Consider the following 21,567-nt stretch of genomic DNA (forward strand, 5'->3'; position numbering starts at 1 on the left):
TTCAGATGAAAAATAAATGCAGCAGCTGAAGTGAACTCATGGTGTGCATGAAATGCACACGCCATACTGAGGCATATTTTGAAGATTATATGAAGGTTTCATGGACATAAAAATTAATGTTTATAATTGATTTTATATACTGATATACAAAACCTCATGTAGGTTAAACATAACACACAAACTAAGTAGGTCAAAGAAAAACAGCTATTTATTAAGTATTCTTTAAGCATGCTGAATACAAACGTGTTTTCAGAATTTCCCTATTAACCATATATTTATTTAGTTCCTTTATATTTGCATCTACATGTATGGCATTTAGCAGACATCTGTAAGACAGGACAAATAATTTACAACCGATTATACTAATATATTGTTATGGAAAATTGGTACCAAAGAAAGTGGAGCCCATCTGTTGGAAAGCTTTTACAGGCCACTTAGAGGGATGTTCAAGATTGTACATGTTTTAATTGTAATAACACTTATATATGAATAAGTAACATATACTTGATGTAAAATTCACTTAAAAACCATGACTGAAAGAAACATCTTTAAAACTTTAAAACAGACTTGAATTTAGCGTAAAAGAACTATGAAGACTTTTTTAGTTTGTGGGACACACACACATTGTTGCCTTGTGTTATTAAATAAGTTCTAATGAAGTAACTCGCTACTTAACTAGCCTTTTTAACATATTACTATTACTTAAGTTGCTTAAATAATAATGAAAATAACTACTTTTACTTCTGCTTTAGTAATTATTATTTTAAATTAACTGCTTTTACTAGAGTTCTCTACCCATCTCTGCTTCTAGGTAGAAAGTACAGAAAATATATCCAAAGCATGCTTTTTTCTCTTGCCACAAACATTCAACCATTGCCGCTGCTGTGCCACGCGAGTGGTGTTAAAGGTTATACTGATTAACACAGGAGCATGTTGCCCGTGACCTGGTTACCGCATCTGCTGTAAAAATGCCTTAACCGACTGAACCCTTCACAGCTCAGTTCACCAACAACCATCTATTCTTTCCAAAAGCCTCTGTTGTGGTTTAGCGCCATGGCAAGCTTGGTCTCCTGCTGCAACCTGGTCTCATACGGAGGGAGCATCAGAATGGAGTGGCAGGTGAGTGACTCCGGAAGGTGGTCCTGGGTGGAGTTGAGTAAGGGAGACACAGTCATCCTCACGTGCACCATTCCTTGGATGGGTACGCGATCGCAGCCCGTCAAGAACACTGAACAAAACGGAGATAGGGACAGAAGAACTGCCAGTGTTGGCTTCAAATGGCAGTAGCATACAGAATAAGGAGAATTCAGTTAACATGTCTCAGGGTTGACTGTTGAATGTAAACGTGAGCACTGTGCCTGCACTACAGATAGGCCCGCACAGGGAGGCGACTCATTTTTTGCTCAGTACTCTAAATACTTCACTCCAAATCACATTTTATAACTGTTAGATGTGTTCACATATTGTTTTTGTATCAATATATGAAGTTTCGAGATTTATTTTTGTTTTTTCATCATCAACAACAGCTGGATGATTTTTTTCTCTCTGCATGTGCTAACTGATGGGTTAGTGTTAATTTACTCTAAACATATTTAAGAAAATAAGTCAGTCAAGTAATCAGCATGTTCTTTTGATTCAGTCCATTCTCTTCTTCACGGTTCATAGTTCTGGGCTTTTATTGTTTGGTTTGTAAAACAGGAGTTTGCATCAGAGAACTTGATGAGAACGTTTGTGTTCTTTACTCTGTTACTCATCTGGCCCTGAGCAACTTGGGGTTCATCTTTGATGGTTAGGGAATTTTCTACTGAGAGCAAACGTAAGAGTTTATTTTCACACTTTTTCATTAAGCAACAGTTTTATTAGAATTATCTTTATGAATGTATTTAAGCGATTCATGTAAAAATTGAGGGGCCTTGAAATTGTCCAATAAATACTTAGAAAACATTTAATCTGAAATAGGGTGAATTTTCCTTTTAATATGATTGCAATAGTACTGATTTTTCAGAGCACGGCCTACTTATGGAATCACACTAAGCAACCAAAATGTGAGAACAAACATGAAACACTCACAGAGGAAGGCTTTCTTTTGTTTGTCTGTCAGCTCTTCAAACACCTCCCAGAAAGTGACGATGGTCGGGTGTTTCTCGTGGAACATTCCAGAATAAACTGTGTTCTAAATTCCACAATACAGTAGTTGAACATTCAACACACCCAACATGTGACTCTCCCACTATATTATGACAAAGTCACATAAGTCCATGCGAGTACTTCCCACCTTCTTGAACGTGTCCCAGTCGTAGTCCTCTGACCCCACCAACACTCCTCTCAGCTCCTCGGGCTGGAAGAACCCCACCACGTCCCGGTCACACACTTTGTAGAAGCCCCTCTGGAACTCCTCAAACACCTTCTCCACGGACTTGTTCAGGATGTAATCCACGTAGGCGTTCACAAACTCCTTTCTGTTGGAATAAGTCAGGTTGGAATAAAGGAGAATGTAGCCAATACTTTAGCCAGTACAATAATGGCATTTAGCTGACACTTTTATCCAAAGCAACTTACAGTTACAGTTACAGTTACAAGTCAAGTACCTTAACCACTGAGCTACCACTGCCCTACACTACATACATTAAATACATTAATATTGTGCAAACAGAGTTTGTAGATCAGGCGACAGGAAGCTGATCAGGAACAATAAGCCACTACTCAGGTATAGTATTACCCTAACTGACAGGTATTGAGTAATATTATTATTATTATTATTATTAGGTACATTTATACAGTGCCTTTCTTAAACTCAAGCATGCTTTACAGACAAATATTTGATATCTGAATCTAGTCATATACTCCAAGGGCAGATTTCACAATTTTGTATATTTGTGAAATACTCCTAACAGTGGTATACACTGGCGGCAGCTTTGGAGAAAACGTACTTGTTAGCACTGGTCACCAGTTTTTCTTTTCCCTGAGGAACCAACTCCACATCAGCTCCATCCCAGCTCACCTGGGGATTGGGTGAAGAAATACCTTAAGATTATCATGCATTACTAGATACAAGACACAGGGTGAAGTGAGCAAATATTGCTTGTTTAGCCAGATGCTTTGTGTAACTTGATTGGGTGGTCTCATACATGGAAAGTGAGCTCCATTTTCTCAGCGTCATCATTGGTGTAGTCATGCAGAAGGTCTCGCAATCTCCTGGCAAACAAAATCAATCGCAAAGGATTTGTTCACATACTACAAAGAAGGAAGTAACAGCAGGGGAAAAACTACAATCTAGCCACAGATTGTTCAGTCCTCTATAGTCTCAGTCCTCTAATGTCCTAACCCATTTATACATGTCTGAACAGTTCAAACCCAACTACCCTCACACATCAAATACTCCACAAATGATTCAAAAATGAAATCGATAATTAGGTAATCACGTTTATTTCAGCCACTTGTGAACCTGGTAAAATTTGAGCCTTACTCGCCCAGTACGGGACTGAACTCCATCAAATCCTCCAGATTGGCTTTCGCGTTCACCAGCTTCTTAAACATAGCCAGTGGAAAAGGCATGTGCACTATGGTTCCGTTGTAAAGGGCCATGCCACACAGGATCCCAAGCAAGAAGTACCTCTTTGACTCAATGTTTGGCTGAAAGAATCAAACAGCACACAGTTTTCTAAAGGGATCACTGAGAATACAGAACAGATTGAGGATGTGGCTTTATGATGTACTTTCTACCTTGGCAGGAAACCAGACCAGTGTTTGGGTGTCGTTGTAGATGAACATCCTAGAATCGGGGTCTACAAGCTCAGTAAAGGCATGGAGGAAGAAATCTCTTTTGTTGACATCTGTAAGTTTGGAATCCTCTGCAAACTGCACCTGAGAGTAGAGAGAGGTGGTGATTGGACAGACCTCACAAAGCAACTCCATGAGCAGTTCATTGCCCTGTGTGAAGGAACAAGCAGTAACGCAAACTCATTCCCACTTTCGACAGTGATAACATTTTGGAGGGAGTGCTGCTTTAACCGCCTACAAGCGAGTGCCCCCCCTCACCAACAGCTCTTTCCTGAAGTTGTAATGGTCCGTGGAGGACAGCTGCCTGAACGTGTCCTCCAGTAGCGCTGTGCGTCTCAGCTTCAGCTGGAGGACGGGTGTGGGGGTTTCGCCGGTAAGCGTGTACTGGGGAAACCCCCCATCCCTCACACTCTCATGGATCACCTGATGCATCACCTGAAACATTCATTTAATTAAGATCATTTAATTAAGCTATTTTAATTAAGCTATTTTTCTGTGTCTTTTCTGTGTATTTTTCTGTGTCTATTTTTCTGTGACTGAAAATAAACTGTAGAAAATAGGTCATCTTAATATGATATATCTGAAATATATCTAAAGTCAGGATGATTTGTTTTTGACTAAATAAACGTACTTCATACAAGACCTTGTTATTTTTGTTGTGTAATTAGAAGAATACCTTTGTTATGTCAGCAACATAGTTGAAAACGTTGATTTTGCTCTGCAAGTCCAGTAGGAATGGGTACCGGCAAAAAAGGACACACGTTCCTTCCACTTCCTTTTCAGGCATAAGAAATTGGTAAATATAAAAATAAGTAAGTCATAATAAGCACTAAATCTACTTGAGTCTCCATTCAAATATTACGTGTTCGTCCCTCTGAGCTCTTTGCTATTTCACCTGCACCAGACCCCAGTTAATCTGTCGCCAGAGAGTAACGTCCTTTTGGAGTAACAGAGGGGTGTTGCCGATTTCTTCTATGTAGAACTCACTGAATGCAACCTTCCTCTGGTGCTGGGCCTTTTTGTTGGCCTTTGAAATGAACACACATCAACATTAACACAAATGAACACACAGATCAGCATTCATCTGTTGTTGTAGTATTCAGTTAAATCTGGTAACAGACTCTCCCTCTTCCCTCTCTCCATGTGCCTTGGTGGGTTTGTTTTTGCATGTACACCCTGCCCTTTTCCACTCGCCTCATCACGCTGTCAAAGGTTTCTGAAGTCAGTTTGGTTTTCATTAACTGTCTAGTACTACATATACCAGATAAATGTTAATTGGAAGCACTACCTTTTAGATCGGTCATTCACGAAGTCTTAGTAAAGCAAAATAAAATATTTTTAAATAAAATTAATCACTCGTATCCCTGGAAGCTCTCATGGTATAATCAAAGCCAAATACTAACTGATGCACGTGTAGAATCAGCCTCCAACTATCCTATTTGGGATCCCCCAACAGGAAGCTTTTGGTTGCAATGCTTAAAAACAACAAGATAGCATGAAAATGCCTGTTTGCAAGCACTAGCATATCCAATGAGTGGATTCCAACATGCTGTACTGTTGTATGGCTGTCTGTGTATTTTAGGAACACTGACCAGAGCTTCATACTGACCTTATAAAGGCACTTGAGAACTTCCAACACAGCATTCACCCCAGGGGTGTAGTTTAACCACACCATGGACTTCAGGAGAAAGGCAAGCGCCTGCTTCCACATACAGATGTGCTTGGTCATCATAGGGGCTTCCATGGAACACCAGTGTTCCTCTGCGCGACACAGGGGAAAGATCGGAGACCGATACGGAAATGCCCATTGGGTGTAAGAAGTGATTTTAGGTAGTCTGTCTGTGAGAAACAGCCTCTTGATCTTACGTAAGGTTTTCGTGGCAGACTCATTGAGGTTTGTGATGGCTACAGCTAATGGCAGCACCAGATTGATGGCATTGTGGTCTTCATGAAGAATAGGGCAGGTGGGCAGCAGCAAGAAGACCTCTGGACACCTCATAAACGGTGCAGCATATAAAAGGTTGTGCACAAGTGGAATAATGTTCATCTAGTAATGAAAGAATAAACACAAAAATTAGACTCATCTGTAGATGGCTATAAGAATAAGACCATAATACAACTGAGACAATCTTAATTACCTCTACCATCTCATAAAGGTCTTTGTGCATTAATGTTTTTGGCACAATGACCACAAACCAATAGCTACCCTTGTACAATAACTGTCACTACCCTCTTCAAATACATGACTTGACATGTTGATGTGCAGTTTTATATAAAAGCTCAGGCTTTAAAACTCAGCTGCTTTCTTGATCCAAGGAACTATCAGGAGCTTGTCAAAGGTCTGGCTGGCAGCATTCAAATCAACCTGAATCATGCCTGGCACGCGTCCACTGCTTGCCCCACTATGGAAAAATATACAGTCAAAATACCTCAGATACAGTGAAATAAACTGATCTTGGTATTATGTACAAATATGAATAGATTTACCAGTCCTTCATGAAACAGGCGACGAGGTTTGAACTTGTTGAAAAATTCAGGCAAATCTCCCTGTGGCATAAATATAGAATGAAAAGGCATACGTCAAGATTCATTCAGATTTGGTATGTTGGATGCATTAGTATAATTGAAGGCTGAACCCAAGACAGATTCTTCATACCTTTTAGCTTCTTCTAGGTTAAAGTCTTTCTCTGACAATGAAAGCCATGTTTGCACTTGGGCTTGGTCTAGTTTTCCAATTGACTCTCCAAGAACAGAGGTCTAAACAGATATAAACAATAATTTTTTTTTTATTAATATTAAATCATGTTTGCAGTTATTTAAGAATGATCGTGTTAACCCATTATATATTGAACACTCATCAGCAAGTAAAGCTATAACAATCTTAATCTAAATTGCTCCAGGACACTAATAACTAAATAATAAATACACCACTCAAAGTTTAAATTCAGCTTGACTGCCTGTTGTTTTTTTTTGTTTGTTTAAGTAGCTCAGAACCCAGAATTTGTCTTTTCTTGGATCAGTTTCAGTTGTCCAAAAAAGTACTATGAGACAAAGAGTACAGACAATGTTTACCTTGGGAGGGGGGAAGAACAGGAAGTTGGAGCTCCATCCAGAGGATATTTTTATTTCTACGTAAATCAAAGTATATTTAATGATGACAATATATTGATTATTGAAGTAAGTAACTTAAAGTGCCTTTAGATTCTGAGCAGTCTAGCTAATTTAGCTGTAATCACCAGCTAATAAACATAATATGGTCCAACTATTAACCAGTCAGGAATCTTCTTTACAAGGAAGAAGTCCTCTCCACCGGTCAGATATTTTGCATGTGAACACAACAAAAAAGAGTAGGCTAACCGCTGTGAACATGCATGTCTTAGGATGGACAGGCTTGGACAAAGATTTAGATGAAGGGCTGTTTGGAGTTACTCTTTTTGATGCCAAGTCTGGTAGCAGTAAGGAAGCGCTGGAACAGTTCATGCAGTAGCTTTAATCCCGTACATGTTCTAGAGGAGAATCATCTGCACCTGCATGCTTGGCAGCCGCCAGCTTGTTCCAGGATCCTTCCAGTTTTATAGGCTGCAGGCCATCCTCTGTGCAACCGTTCTCCATCTGACCTTTGACTCCACGCCCAAATGCCAGGAGGATACCAGATGCTGTTAGAACCAGAGTGTGATGGCTGGTGTCATGGATTGAAAAAGAATCAGTTAGTCAGGTTTGTCAGATAGTGCTGTACAGTCAAGCAAAAATGAGCAAAGAGACTTTGCAGTGCAGGTCAATATATATTATATATTAGTATAATAATGACATTTGAGCATAGGACCACCCCATCAACAAAGCTATATAATCTTTAATAAATTCTTTACTGCTTCCTTACTTATTCTCCAACATATGAAACACTGATGTGAAAGAGACTAAATATATGTCCTCTGTTTATTGGTCTTACCTGCCACAGGTTACTTCTTTAGCTGGAGCATCAATGCCCTTAACTTTCCTGGGCAGAAGCTCTTTATCAGTGGAGTTGTGGCCAAGTTGGCCATGTGCTCCATCTCCAAATGTGTAGACTTCTCCAGCCTAAAAACAATAACCAGCTTTCAGGATATGCATGATATGATGGCTGATATGTGGACTACACAGGCATATCAAGAGCACACATACACAAAAAAATTAGTTGCGTACATGTTAGTGTAGCAAATATTATGAGTGAGAAAAGAGAATCAAAGGACAATTTCAGTAAAGCTTTGCTCTCTGTCCTTGTCTCTTTTGGTGTACCTTGGTGAGGACAGCGGTGTGCTCTGCCCCACAGCTGATGGAGGTGATTGCCATGTTCCTCAAAGCTGGAACAGCGCACACTGAGAAGCGGCCTATTGCATAAAACACAACATTAGAATGCCAAAACAAAAGCTGGCTAAAGACACTAATTGACTTTTTACAACAGATGGTTTCACAAAGCAGCTTTACAAATGTCCAGGTCCAAGCCCCCAGTGAGCAAGCCATGGGTGACAGTGGCGAGGAAAAACTCCCTAGAGCACGAGGAAGAAACCTGGAGAGGAACCAAGACTCAAAGGGGGGGCACATCCTCCTCTGGTCGACCTCGGACCACCAAAAACACTCAGTCAACTGACACGGTGTCATCTGGAGCTTTTCTTAGTCAAGCTGTCACTTTAAGTACAACCATATCAAAGGCACATTCACAATGGACTTAAAATGTTGCGTTCGTCCCAAATCCAGCAAATCGCACGGTACCTTTTTCATCAGTCCTTTTCAAACCCAGTTGTCCAGCGCTGTTTGCCCCACAGCAGAAGACCCGAGCTGGGAGAGCAAGGGCCAGCGTGTGCGCCCCACCAGCCGCAACCCGAGTGACTGGGACCCCTGTGAGCGCCCGCACCAGAGCGGGGGTGGCCTGCATGGTGATTGCTTTTCCCAGCCCCAGCTGGCCATATTTATTCTGGCCCCAAGCAAACACCTCTCCTCCTTTAAGACAATTTTGGAGGGTTTTTTGAGTTAGGTGACTCTGGCTTTATCAGTATTGTTTATTCAACAAAGCAACATCCCAAGTACTGACCCGACACCTACAATGATAACTTAGGCTCATCTGGACACACAAAAAAACACAACAAGGGTTTATTCAACACCTGGAATTGTACTGTGTTTATATACTACGTTGTCTGAAATGTAAGAAATAAGAATTTTAACAGTAATTGGTACACAACTTTAATGACTTAGTAACTCAAATTGTACATTTTGTTTTTCAGTAACCGCGGCCCCCAGAGTTGCTGAGTTTGCCTGACTATCTACAAACTGCGTAAACACTCAGAGAAGTGCTCTGAGGATCATACCAGGCTCCAGCCATCCCACCTGGATAACTGTCTCTGATAACCGATAAATGTTTGTGCGCGCCTATGTCTTTCACTCCTCACAGAATCATAACTGGTTATTTTTCTGCCTTCCTGTAGCTGATAATAGTAAGCCAATAATTTGTAAAAAAAAAAAAAAGAATTGGTAGAAGAGAGACAAGTGCAAATTCAAATTCATATGCTCTTATGATTGTAATTACCTGTACCTGACTCTTATGACTGCTATTGGTCACCTGTACCTGACTCTTATGACTGCTATTGGTTACCTGTACCTGACTCTTATGACTGCTATTGGTTACCTGTACCTGACTCATGACTGCTATTGGTTACCTGTACCTGACTCTTATGACTGCTATTGGTTACCTGTACCTGACTCTTATGACTGCTATTGGTTACCTGTACCTGTACTCTTATGACTGCTATTGGTTACCTGTACCTGACTCTTATGACTGCTATTGGTCACCTGTACCTGACTCTTATGACTGCTATTGGTTACCTGTGCCTGTACTCTTATGACTGCTATTGGTTACCTGTACCTGACTCTTATGACTGCTATTGGTTACCTGTACCTGTACTCTTATGACTGCTATTGGTTACCTGTACCTGACTCTTATGACTGCTATTGGTTACCTGTACCTGACTCTTATGACTGCTATTGGTTACCTGTACCTGACTCTTATGACTGCTATTGGTTACCTGTATCTTCACCTGTACTCACCTTTTGTTAGAGCCAAGGAATGAAAGTGACCACAAGCAACCTGCACAACAGGTATTGGTAAGGGCGATGGTATCTGAATCAGTCTGGGAAGAAATTGTGTATGCATTAGCTCTAAGAAATGAATAGTGAAACTTTAGTCTCAAAGGATGCTTAAGGTTTCGATATCTTCAGATGTTAAGCTTTAGCAAGTGAACGGATGCCTGACATGTCGGTTTAACCATAAAGAGGATCGATCTGTAAAATAGCTTCTGTCTTGCGTGTTTATTGCATGTCTTACTCTGGTTTGGTACATTTTGCCACAGAGCTGATGACCCCCAGCTGACCTTCCTCTCCACCACCCCAGGAGAACACCTGTCCAGACTCACACAGAGCCAGGCTGTGTTCCTGACCACAAGCCACTGCTTCCACCCCTCCCAGACCTTCGATAACTACAGACAAACACACACAGAGAGAGACAACTTGCCTCTTTGTCAACTGCTAACAGCAACAAAAATAAATAAATACTGGAATATAAAACATAACATAAGGCTAACTTTTAAAAACATTTTTGTATATAAAAAATAGAAAAAAGAATATATTACATCTATTATTATTGTTTTTGATGTTATAGGATGGATTCGTGACTATACAAACAACAGACCTAAGAATTATATTTACTGATGAATAAAAAACATTAACAAAGCATATTTCTAAGAATAGGCCAACAAGAAATAGCAAACATTCATTAACACGTAGCCCTGCCCGCCCCAGAACCGGAGAAAAGAAAGCGAAACCTAACGTTTTCGGGGAATATTGCTGTGCCGTGACACACGGGCTACTGTGGCGCAATATAACACAGACACTGATATACAATTCATTACAAACTTTACAAACGTTATTGCAAAGACCAAGTGCGTTACCTGGGAATTTAGTGTCTTTACTTTTCGCTCTTCCGAGTTGTCCCTTGGAGTTTCGCCCGCAGGACATCACACGACCGCTTAGCGCGAGGAATAACGTGTGGTGCTCTCCACACGCCACGCTCACAACGGGCTCGGGGAACAAGTGGACGAACGTCGGCGCACTCACGCGTCCAGCGGCGCCAAGCACCCCCAGCTGGCCCTTAGAAGTGTCTCCCCAGCAGAACATAATGATGCCCGACACAAGTGCGCTCTAATCAGCCACGCAGACCGCAACACCAGAGCAGCGACGCGCACGGGGACCGACACTGGCGCACGGGCGTGTGGGCGCGACTGACGGGTGCATGACGCTGAAGCGGGCTTAATGACACAAACGAAACGAGCAAGTGAGCAGGATAGTTGGACCGAGCCTCTTAACATTCACTAAACTAGCAAGTGAGCAGAAAATAGACTCACAAATGCTAACTTCTCTAGTATAAAGACATTAATACTTCTGTCTAGCTATCTCGGCTAGGCGTTGGTAAACTTCTCACAACCCAACGGAGCACCAACCATCTCGGCTAGGCGTTGGTAAACTCTCAACTTAGTGAATAATTTAGGCGGTTTCATTTTAGACTGTTTAATATGTGTTTTCGTGAATGTGAGTGCATCCAGTTTCAGCTATGTATAGGATAAAATACATGACAAGTAACCCTCCTATAAAATTACTAAAATGCGTGGAAATAAATGAATAAAAAAATAATGCTTGTGTTTGTTATTGTGAAATTATGTCAATTTTAAAACGTGATTAAAATGTATGTGTTACAACTCAGTCTATGCATGTGAATCCATAACACACACAGGAGAAACTAAAACATGATGTGATGAAGGCAAGCGATTAGTGAGTGGAAAGACAACAGACGAAATCAGTATGGGGGAGATCCAGAGCATCTCACCGGGAGAGGACATTTAACTCAAGAGCCAGAGCATCTCACGGAGAGAGCACATTTAACTCGAGATCCAGAGCATCTCACCGGGAGAGGACATTTAACTTGAGATCCAGAGCATCTCACAGAGAGAGCACATTTAACTCGAGATCCAGAGCATGTCACTGAGAGAGGACATTTAACTTGAGATCCAGGGGCAGAACAAGGTCATACACTGAGTTACAAAAGTGCGCTCTGCAAACACTACCACACGAGACTCCTTCTCGACACAGCCAGCCTCTCTTCCTCTTCCTCTTCCTCCTTTTCTCTGGTGAGCCGGCAGGTTAGTGGTCCAAGCATGATGGGACTGGGCTCCAGTGTGGAAGGGAACTCCCTCACAAGACCTGGCACGAACCTGTAATAAAGACACAAACAAACCAGAGCACACATACAGATGCACGCATATCTAACACCTGCTAAAAAATTGTTAAAGGACCCAACAATCCTCCTACAAGATGTTTAAAGTGCTGTTTAACGTGATTACCCAATATAGATCTTTTTCCTCATAACAAACTGCATATGCACTGCAATACAGTTCACACCTACAAACAAATAAGTCCTGTATAAATAAAACAACTTTTGGGAGGGTTACATCTGCCCGTGTCAGTATCATGTATAAAAACACTCCAGCATTACTCTTGAGAGAATAACTTCTTTTTCCTGCAAAAATGGTTGGTTGTGGTGTCTGAAAATGTGAATGATCTTTAATGTTACAGATATATTTCTTTTGGCTTGCTAATCTTGCTATAAGTAGGTTATTCTTTTGTAAATTAGTCAACAAATGTTTTTTTGCTATGCTCAGTGCTAACCACATTGTGTGTACCTGTGTGTACGTGTGTATAACTTAAATAGGGCTAACTAGTTTCCACATTAAAGTACTGAGAATATCCATGCATGCATGGATCATAAAAGGGAATCAAGTTACTCAGTAGATTAGAGGGAAAAAAAACAAAACCACCAGGAAGCAGTAAATACTGTGTGTTACTCGTTTGTATTTATTAGCATGTCAGCTGCAGGATGGTCCAAGTGTTGCTTTGTGATTAACTGATCACACATCACACACACCCTCCAGTAAGTTGAATGAATTAATGAAATTTATTTATAAAGCACTTTTTACAACAGATGTTGTCACAAAGCCGCTTTACAAATGTCTGAGTCCAAGCCCCTAGTAAGCAAGCCAAAGGTGACAGTGGCAAAGAAAAGCTCACTAGAGCACGAGGAAGAAACTGTTAGAATCTGGTCCAAAGTGACCAGTCCTTCAGGTTCGATCTCCTCTAAGTTCCCCTCTGCCCTCCGTCCTCTGTAGCCAGATCAATCCGGGGAAGTCAAGAGACATTGACCCCAAGGTAGTGAATCAAGAGAGTTCCACTTTATTGAGGAAAGTACAGAGTATATATGTGTCCTATATCTACTATCTAAATCTACAGGATGATGGGGAAAAGTGAGGCATGTTCTAAGGGTCTACGTAGAAAGGAAAGAGACAAGGTTAGTAAAGATTAGATGTTCTCTGCATGAACGAGCCACGAGCTGTTCCTGTGCCTGCCATGAGCCACTCCTGTGATTATAGAGAGAAAGGGAGAGAGAGAGAGAGAGAGAGAGAGAGAGAAAGAGAAAGAGAGGGGTAAAGGAGACACGAAGAGAGAGTGGATGACCTCGGGCGACCAGCTCGCAGTCAAGCCGCCATGTCATGGCTGATAGGCAGAGACCTTGCGTTCGGTGCCTGAAGACAGAAAGGCTCCAGTGTCTAACAGAAACCTTGAGAGGTACTAAGACTCAAAAGGGGGGCCCATCCTCCTCTGGACAAAAGTTGACAGCCTAAACAAACACATTAGTAGAATAAACAGTTACATAGTCTAGACAAGTCACAAAATAAATACAAATAATCAGAATTTTAATCAGAATTAATCATCTTTTAATTTTAATTTTATGTTTATCTATTAAGGAGGAAAAAGCCACGGATGGTAAATATGGAATAGTAGAACAATGGATCAATGACCCTTGACCTTACTGTGGTCATGCCTAGTACAGTGCCTAGAAGATGTTCAAGAAGGCTTCAAGAAAATAAACTCTGAGAAAAGGAGAAAGAACTGTTGCTGAGTGTCTGAGTGTTATGAGTGTTTACTCACAGGAGTTTTCAGGTAGTTAATGTAGGAATAACTGTATATATCACCATGACAGCCATAACGCATCATCTTTTGGTAAGGAGGTGTGCACCTGTATTTTGTTAGGTAGTTAGTCAAGCACTATAGATTAGGATCAGGGCTGAATTTTTTAGTCCTTTTCCTTAGCACCAGCCATGTCTCTTTACTGTCTCCTAGCTAGGCAAAGCATGGTGTGTATTTGAGAGATTTGGAACCAGTAAACATTTAACTGCTTTGCCTCATTCCAGCCTGGTGTGAGTTTAGGACCAGGAACTCTAGTGCAGTGCCACTGTGGGAGGGTTCACACTCTGTGGTATGTTCTCAACACATGTCAAGCTGTGTCAGAACAAAGGCAGCTACGATGAAACGGTAGTGAAGATAGATTAAAAAAATATTCCTCTGATGAAGATGTAACCTCGTCAAAGAGGGGCGCTCTCTTTCACCCCTGGACCACAGACCAGACCTAGGACACACTGGTGCCTTTTGGATTAGCAACAATGCCATAAATGTTCCAGCTATCAACACTGCCTGGCTCCTAACCCTCAACCCCCTCTCCCTAATGGGTCATAAACTGGTGGATGGTCAGGTGAGAGGCTCTAACCAGCCTTGGTACAGTAAGGAAGACCATAAATTCCATTAGACTTAAATTCCTACCAGGGCAAATAACTTTGCTCATCCCACAGATTTACAAAGTATCAACTCACCATTTAATCTACTATGATGTCAAATAATCCACCATTTACATTTACATTTACAGCATTTAGCAGACGCTTTTATCCAGAGTGACTTACAACAGTGCTTTGTCATTTACTCATAGAAAATATCCAAGTACAGTATAGTAGGTTAGAATTAAACATACCAATGAACTAGAATACTGTAGAATACAGGGATGAATGCTGATACCTAGAAGTGCAAAATACATAAGGTCTATCTTAAACAATGATAAGTGCTATAAACAATAAGTGCTAGAGTTTGTTAAAAAACATAAACAGTGCCCTACAATAAGTATTAAATTAGTCAGTAAATAAGGGAGCAGTGTCAGTTGTCCTTTAAATATTCTGCAAATAGATGGGTCTTCAGTTTGCATTTGAAGACTGCAAGGGACTCTGCTGTCCAGACAGCAAGTGGGAGTTCATTCCACCATCTTGGAGCCAGGACAGAAAATGGTCTTGATGCTTGTCTTCCATGAGGCCTGAAGCATGGTATTTCAAACCGAGCCATACTTGAGGTTTGAAGTACTTGAGGTATGGATCAGGCTTTGACCATTGACCTCATGTATGAAGGGGCTGGTCCATTTTTGGCTTTGTAGGCAAGCATCAAGGTTTTAAATCTGATGCGTGCAGCTACAGGGAGCCAATGAAGGGAGCGCAGCAGTGGAGTAACGTGTGAACTTCGGAAGATTGAAGACCAGTCGTGCTGCTGCATTCTGGACAAGTTGTAGAGGTTTGATGGCTCTTAGAGGAAGACCAGCAAGTAACGAGTTGCAGTAGTCCAGCTTTGAGATCACAAGAGACTGCACAAGTACCTGGGTAGCTTCCTGTGAAAGAAAGGGTCGAATCCTTTGTATGTTACAAAAGAGGAATCTGCAAGACCGGGTTAGATTAGAAACAAGTTCAGAACGACAACTGGTTGTCCAAAGTTATGCCCAGGCTACGGGCCACTTTGGATGGTGATACCAGGGAGTTCTCAAAGGAAACAGTGAGGTCATGGTAAGGCTTGGGAGTACCTGGGATGAACAGAAGCTCAGTTTTACTGGTGTTGAACTTCAAGTGGTGGGCTGTCATCCATGATGCAATGTCAGTCAAGCATGTCGAGATGCGTCTGGAGACCTGCGTGTCAGAGGGTGGAAAAGAAAGAAATAATTGAGTGTCATCGGCATAGCAGTGGTAGGAGAAACCATGAGAAGATATTACATCACCAAGAGAACGAGTCTACAAAGAGAAGAGAAGGGGGCCCAGTACTGAGCCTTGTGGAACACCAGTGGAGAGTCTACACGGTTTGGATGTGGATCCTCTCCATGTCACCTGATAGGACCGTCCATCCAGATAGGCCTGAAACCATCTCCAAGCAGAGCCAGTCACACCAAGCCTGGAAAGAACAGAGAGAAGAATGTTGTGGTTCACTGTGTCAAAGGCTGCTGAAAGGTATAGAAGAATCAAAACAGATGACTGTTTGGCAGCTTTAGCAGGATGAAGTTTCTCAGTCACTGCTATGAGGCCCATTTCTGTAGAATGTGCCGGTTTGTAGCCAGACTGATTGGCATCATGCAGCTGGTTCTGGGTGAGAAAAAGAGACAATTTATTATAAACTGCTTGTTCAAGGGCTTTTGAGAGGAAAGAGAGAAGTAATGCCGGTCTGTAGTTGGTAACGCTGGAGCTGTCAAGTTTGGCCTTCATGAGGATTGGTACCACCCTGGCGGTTTTGAATGCAGTAGGCACGTATCCAGAAGATAAGGAGTTGTTGATGATGACAGAGATGAAAGGAAGCAGATTTCTTGCAATTGTTTGCAACAGAGCAGAAGGAATTGGATCCAGCGGACATGTAGTCGGATTGCTGGAAGTCAGGAGTTGAAGAATTTCATCTGTGGATAAAGGAGAAAAAGAAGTCAGAGAGTTGGATGTTGGGGAATGCACGTTGGTTGGAGGGGTGGGAACAGTGGAAAAGAACTGGCGGACTGCTGCAACCTTCTCCTCAAAGAAGGTGATAAAATCCTCTGGAGTAAGAGATGAGGAAGGAGGGGGAGGGGGAAGATTAGGGAGAGAAGAAAAATAGTGAAGAGCTTGCGTGGACCAGATGATGATGATTCGAATTTCTCTCTGTAGTAGGATGACTTTGCAGATGTTACTTCCAGTGAGAACTTGGAAAGGAGAGACTAGTATGAGCTGAGGTCTGAATCTACATGAGATTGCCTCTACTGTCTCTCTGCAGTCCTTAGTTCTCTTGAGGAGATTCATTGAGGAGGAGAGTGTAGAAATGAAAGTATTTGTAACTGTATCCAAAGAGAGAGAAGACAGAGAGTCAGGGTGAGGAAGGGTGGACACAATAGTAGAAGTAAGGGAAGAAGGAGTTATGGAGTGCAGATTGCGACGGAGGAAGGAGGAACATGTTGGAGAGGACTGGATGGAAAGAGAAGGAAGGGAGAGAGAGAAGGATAGAAAGTGATGGTCCGAGAGGTGGAGGGGGGTGACTGATGTCCGATGTTGTGGTGGTGTGGGTGAAGATCAGGTCCAGAACATTGCCCGCTTTGTGAGTCAGAGGAGAGTGGTTGAGGGTGAGGTCAAATGCTGTCAACAGCAGAAGGATGCAGGAGGAATGTAGCTTGTCTGATAGAAGGTTGAAGTCACCAAGGAGAATGAGTGGATTTCCTTCAATGGGGAATTGACTCAGAAGGATGTCGAGCTCATCAATGAAGTGATCTAGGGAACCTGGAGGGCAGTAGATAACAATGATAAGAAGTTTGGTGGGGAAAGATCCTGTAATGGCATGAAATTCAAAAGAGGAGATGGAAAGTGTAGAGAAGGAAAGTGGAGTGAAACGCCACTCTGGAGACATTAGTAAACCTGTGCCACCACCCCTGCCGAGACGCCTCGGAGAATGAGTGAATGGAAAGGCAGAGGACAGGGCAGCCAGAGTCGCCGAGTTCTCAGAGGTGATCCATGTTTCTGTCAGAGCCAGGAAGTGTAGGAAGTGGAGGGATGCTAATGCTGAGATGAAGTCAGCCTTCTGGACAGCAGATTGGCAGTTCCAGAGCTCTCCTGCCACCACAATATGTGATGGTGTGAAGCGTTGTGAGTCAGTGAGGTTGCTGAGATTGAGACGTTTATGATTGTGTCGAGGAGATCTGTGGGATATGTGGACAGGAATTGAGAAACACGTTTCAGATGCTTGATTTGTGGATGTATGAGATAAAGGATTGAGATAATATGAGAAGATACTTAGCTGAGTTTGTGAAGTCCTGTAGGTGAGATGTCGATAAACTGATTGAGAACACCACCAAACCTCCTCCAGATGTTGATTACTGCTACAGACACATGTGGACTCGTCCTATTTTAACTCAGTTCAATAAGTTCTGAGCCCGCCCCTCAATTCACACCTAAGGTCAGGGCAAAACTACACCTGTAGTGAGTAATTACTGCTACCAAGCAACTAACAACTAGGCTTAGACAACAAGCCTTGAATCTAAGACAAAAGTAAGTGAACTCAGAGCCTACCTTAACCAACCAGATGATAATCCAAAGAGACAAACCAAAGCACACCAATAATGTCTGCTGATTTTAATATAATCTCTAGATTGTGATGTGTGCTCCTGTTATTTATAAGTGCCCATTGTCGCATTACTGTGTTCATTACTTGTCCTTCATTAGTTTGTATTATTCACTCCTATTACTGGTTTACGTCATTAGGCTTGTCAGCAATGATTCTAGTGAACTAGCCACTCCTGGTCATTAATAGATTCCTAGTCTCTGATTGTTGTGCATGTGTCTCTTATCTCTGATGACTCAGTAAACATACCTTGGTTATTACGTATGTGAGCCAAGAGTGATATTATAATGTTTGGTAGACAAGAAATAATCGGATTGCAGACTTTTGTGAGTTGAGACTGAATTATTAATCATTAACACATGAATTAAAATGAATACATTTTCCCTGTTAATCAGGGTGATGCCACAATACAATTTACCAACTGTAACTAACAATTTATTAAAAGCACTTAAATTGCTACAAAACCATTACATCACTCTCATTCAGGAAATAACAAGCACGAAAGGGTTAGAAGGACATTAATCTAGTGGTCTGTCCTAGGTGCAAAAATTGTGACTTTGGTGAAGTATCACGTCTGGTCTGTCAGGACCAGACTGCAGTGTGAGTGTCTAAAAAAGAGTGCATGTGCATTCTGCCTGAACTTCGACAGCAAAAATGTTATTCATTCATGCAGAGACCAGAAATGGTTAATGCATAGAATACATAGGTTTGCTCACATAGTCACGCATTACTCCATGCATCTTTAAATGGCTGTGCAGACTCAGAGAGGACTCAGAGCCCAGGAGATAACGTTGAAATGAAAAGTAGTAAGAGTTTGGTTGAGCTTTCAAATTATTGGTCAATCAACAGAAAACTCTGCAGCAGAGTTAATCTTTGGCAGGAACTAATTCTAATAAGAGTTGGACCTAATTCACCCTGATTTTCAAAGCAAGAAATTGTGCCACGGTTAGTCATGCCTGAGATAGAAGCACGGGTGGATGATGGGAGATCACAGTACACACGACCTTCGAACCTTGTGTCCTATGTGGATGCCCAGAACAGCGGAATAAAACCCTGTTCCTGTGTCGTGCACTACTAGGTTATGGTAGTGGTGTCCAGCAACAGGAGATGCTCTCAGTGTAATTACCCTCTGGGCTGTAGTACAAGAGACCACAGTAAACGTGAGTATTCAATGTCTCAGGAGTCAAAAGGGAGATCTGACTTAAAAATCAGTGATAATGTTTTTGTATTTAAAATCAAATTCACGAAAAGCTAAAATGGGGAAAGATAATAAAGAGGTGAGGAAAAAAGGATTAAAAATGTCAATTTACTGCTATGCGCATCCTACAAAATAAAACAATAATATAAACAACTATCACAAGTTTTATTTCTAAATTACCACGTGTCACGGTTGGCCGATCATCCACCCACTCCTGCCAGAGATCATTTAAAAATGACTGTTCTGGACACAGCTGTAGTTTGCCATGCTGTCCACCAGAGGGCGACATCTCCAGAATACCCACTGTAATGGCTTGCTCGTCACTCTCTCCCTCTCAGTCAGCACAGTGGATCATCGCTCTGTCCCTGTGTGCCAAGCCTGTTGGTACATTACTGGTCCTCCTGGTCCCTTGCCTATGTACTTGTGACCTTTGGCCTGAGCCTGTTTTTGACTCCGAGTTTGCCTTTGCTCTTCCCAGTAAACCTGCGTACGGATCCTCTCAAACTGCTTGAGTCTTATGTCACTGTTCTGTTCGATCTGCAGTGCAGACAGTTGAGGCTCTCCTGCCCAGATGTGTGAGCAAGGGAGGGGATACTAACACTGCAATCAGTGGAATTACGACACTTGCTGGACTTTGACAGGAACTGGCATTCTTCCAGAGGCAGGAGACATCCTGTTGAGTGTGTGGTCCTGCCCTCCACTATGCTGCTTCCACTGTCCAAAACTGGGGTGGACATGATGAGACTTCACTCTCGCCAAGTAGATTCCTCACACTATGCTATTGTCTTGAATGTCAGTACTTAAATTCAAGTTGGTAAGTTCATTTCAAAAGCTACATGAACTTGTGTGCAAGTCTGGAGTCTTTTCAACTTGTGAAAGATCCTTCACATACTTTGTGGTCCCCTGAAGAACCAACTTGGTGTTCTCACCAAGGTGTTTCAGTTCCTGCAGCTTCCCTGGTTGAGCAGGTAGAGCATCATGTCAGTAAGACCAAGGTCACAGGTTCGATTTCCAACAGAATGCACAGTCATACTATTAAATATGTACTTGATCCAAAGATTAAGTGAACCATACATCTTCAAAACATTTCATGCTGTGACAGAGCAATGAGGCATTTAATGCTCTAACACACTTCAAAACAATTCTCATGTTTGTATGTCCCCCGCCCAAGAGTAGTCTGATGAATATATTGTATTGGTAGTTAGTGGTATCCATTAGTTTTAGTAGTTATTCAATACAATTATAGAGATTAAAACAATGCAAATGAGAATTGGTGAGCTCTATGAAACACACAGGGTGGGAGAAGGTAACCACAGCAAGGGTTTTAAAAAAGGCTTGATGGCTAGAGAAAGTAGAACCATGGTGTTGTTTGTGTGAATTAAAACTTAACTACTGTATAATGGATTTTGAGAATTTGATTCAGACAGATATCCACAAAATCAATACAATTCATAAGCTTCTTCAATGATTGCTTATCTAACCAAATTTACTTATGAAATATTTTGACATATTACAAAACATTTTGTCTTTATTTTCAGAGGTTTTAATATCTCTCCAATCCATGTCTGGATCTAGCTGTCCTTCTGACACGATTTTTCTACGTACCCCGGTGTACATGTAGAAGCTACATTCTGTTTTAGTTTTACAGTGCTTTGACGCAGTCTCGTCTAAATCATGAATGAACACAAACGTAACAGTGGCACTGGACAACTTTAAAACAACAACTTTATTCAGTGCATTCTCAGCCAGTCCATGGTGGGTTACACCTTCATCATGTAATGGCAGCATCCTCTCTGGTAGGCAGATGCGTCCATCCTGTGAGGTGATTAGCGACCCAACAGCGACTCTTCCAGCGCGGACAGCCACATGGCAGTGGTGTGGCATCACAACATGCGCGGGAAACGCAGAGAGGGACACCCCACACACTCACACTACACCCAATCCCTCATTTACACCAAACTAGCCAGCTAGAGCCTGTTCACCACTTGTTAGATAAAGACCGTTTACATTACACTGATGGACACTCTCAACACATTCTTAATGAGGACACGACTCTCAACTTGTAAAAGATAAACAAAAATTGTGCTGTGGTAACAAGCGATTGTTAGTGGTTGTAGTATTATATATATATCTATCTTATGTTTTCTGGGGGGGTGGGGGGCTTACGTGGTATCACTATGGAAACGTGGGGCGTTCAGGGTGCTCGTCGGCTCTTGTGCTGTGTGGCCGGGCTCCCTCCAGCCTCCGAA

The 21,567-nt window shown here is 41.9% G+C and overlaps 2 protein-coding genes across 4 annotated transcripts in view; both read right to left on the minus strand.

The window, feature by feature from the left end:
* Positions 1 to 190: 190 nt before the first annotated feature.
* On the minus strand, positions 191 to 11,338 carry LOC113588328 (putative E3 ubiquitin-protein ligase HERC4). 3 transcript variants are annotated; one of them, XM_027027457.3, is made up of 23 exons: positions 10,755 to 11,337; positions 10,133 to 10,283; positions 9,856 to 9,938; positions 8,527 to 8,754; positions 8,053 to 8,144; positions 7,727 to 7,854; positions 7,308 to 7,459; positions 6,853 to 6,908; positions 6,437 to 6,537; positions 6,268 to 6,327; positions 6,080 to 6,182; positions 5,647 to 5,827; positions 5,390 to 5,541; positions 4,676 to 4,807; positions 4,457 to 4,555; positions 4,039 to 4,215; positions 3,724 to 3,864; positions 3,467 to 3,633; positions 3,129 to 3,195; positions 2,931 to 3,001; positions 2,276 to 2,459; positions 2,071 to 2,173; positions 191 to 1,228 (listed from the first exon to the last, which is right to left on the minus strand). In XM_027027457.3, exons 1-23 carry the CDS (start codon positions 10,978 to 10,980, stop codon positions 1,017 to 1,019), a joined length of 3,066 nt encoding a protein of 1,021 aa, XP_026883258.2. In that variant the 5' UTR covers positions 10,981 to 11,337; the 3' UTR covers positions 191 to 1,016. The 3 variants fall into 3 exon arrangements, with proteins under 3 accessions (XP_026883258.2, XP_081581120.1, XP_081581121.1); XM_081724994.1 differs by lacking the exon at positions 4,676 to 4,807 and having other exon boundaries at positions 10,755 to 11,338; XM_081724995.1 differs by lacking the exon at positions 8,527 to 8,754.
* Positions 11,339 to 21,025: 9,687 nt separating this feature from the next.
* Positions 21,026 to 21,567, minus strand: part of faah2a (fatty acid amide hydrolase 2a) — a 6,830-nt gene continuing 6,288 nt past the window's right edge. The window contains exon 11 of the mRNA XM_027027461.3: positions 21,026 to 21,567. This exon is cut by the window's right edge and continues 143 nt beyond it. Within this exon, the coding sequence (XP_026883262.1) occupies positions 21,481 to 21,567 (87 nt within the window). The 3' untranslated portion in view covers positions 21,026 to 21,480.

This window comes from Electrophorus electricus, chromosome 12 (assembly GCF_041902795.1).
Source record: "Electrophorus electricus isolate QZ-2024a chromosome 12, ASM4190279v1, whole genome shotgun sequence".
In the NCBI taxonomy this organism is placed as follows: domain Eukaryota; kingdom Metazoa; phylum Chordata; class Actinopteri; order Gymnotiformes; family Gymnotidae; genus Electrophorus; species Electrophorus electricus.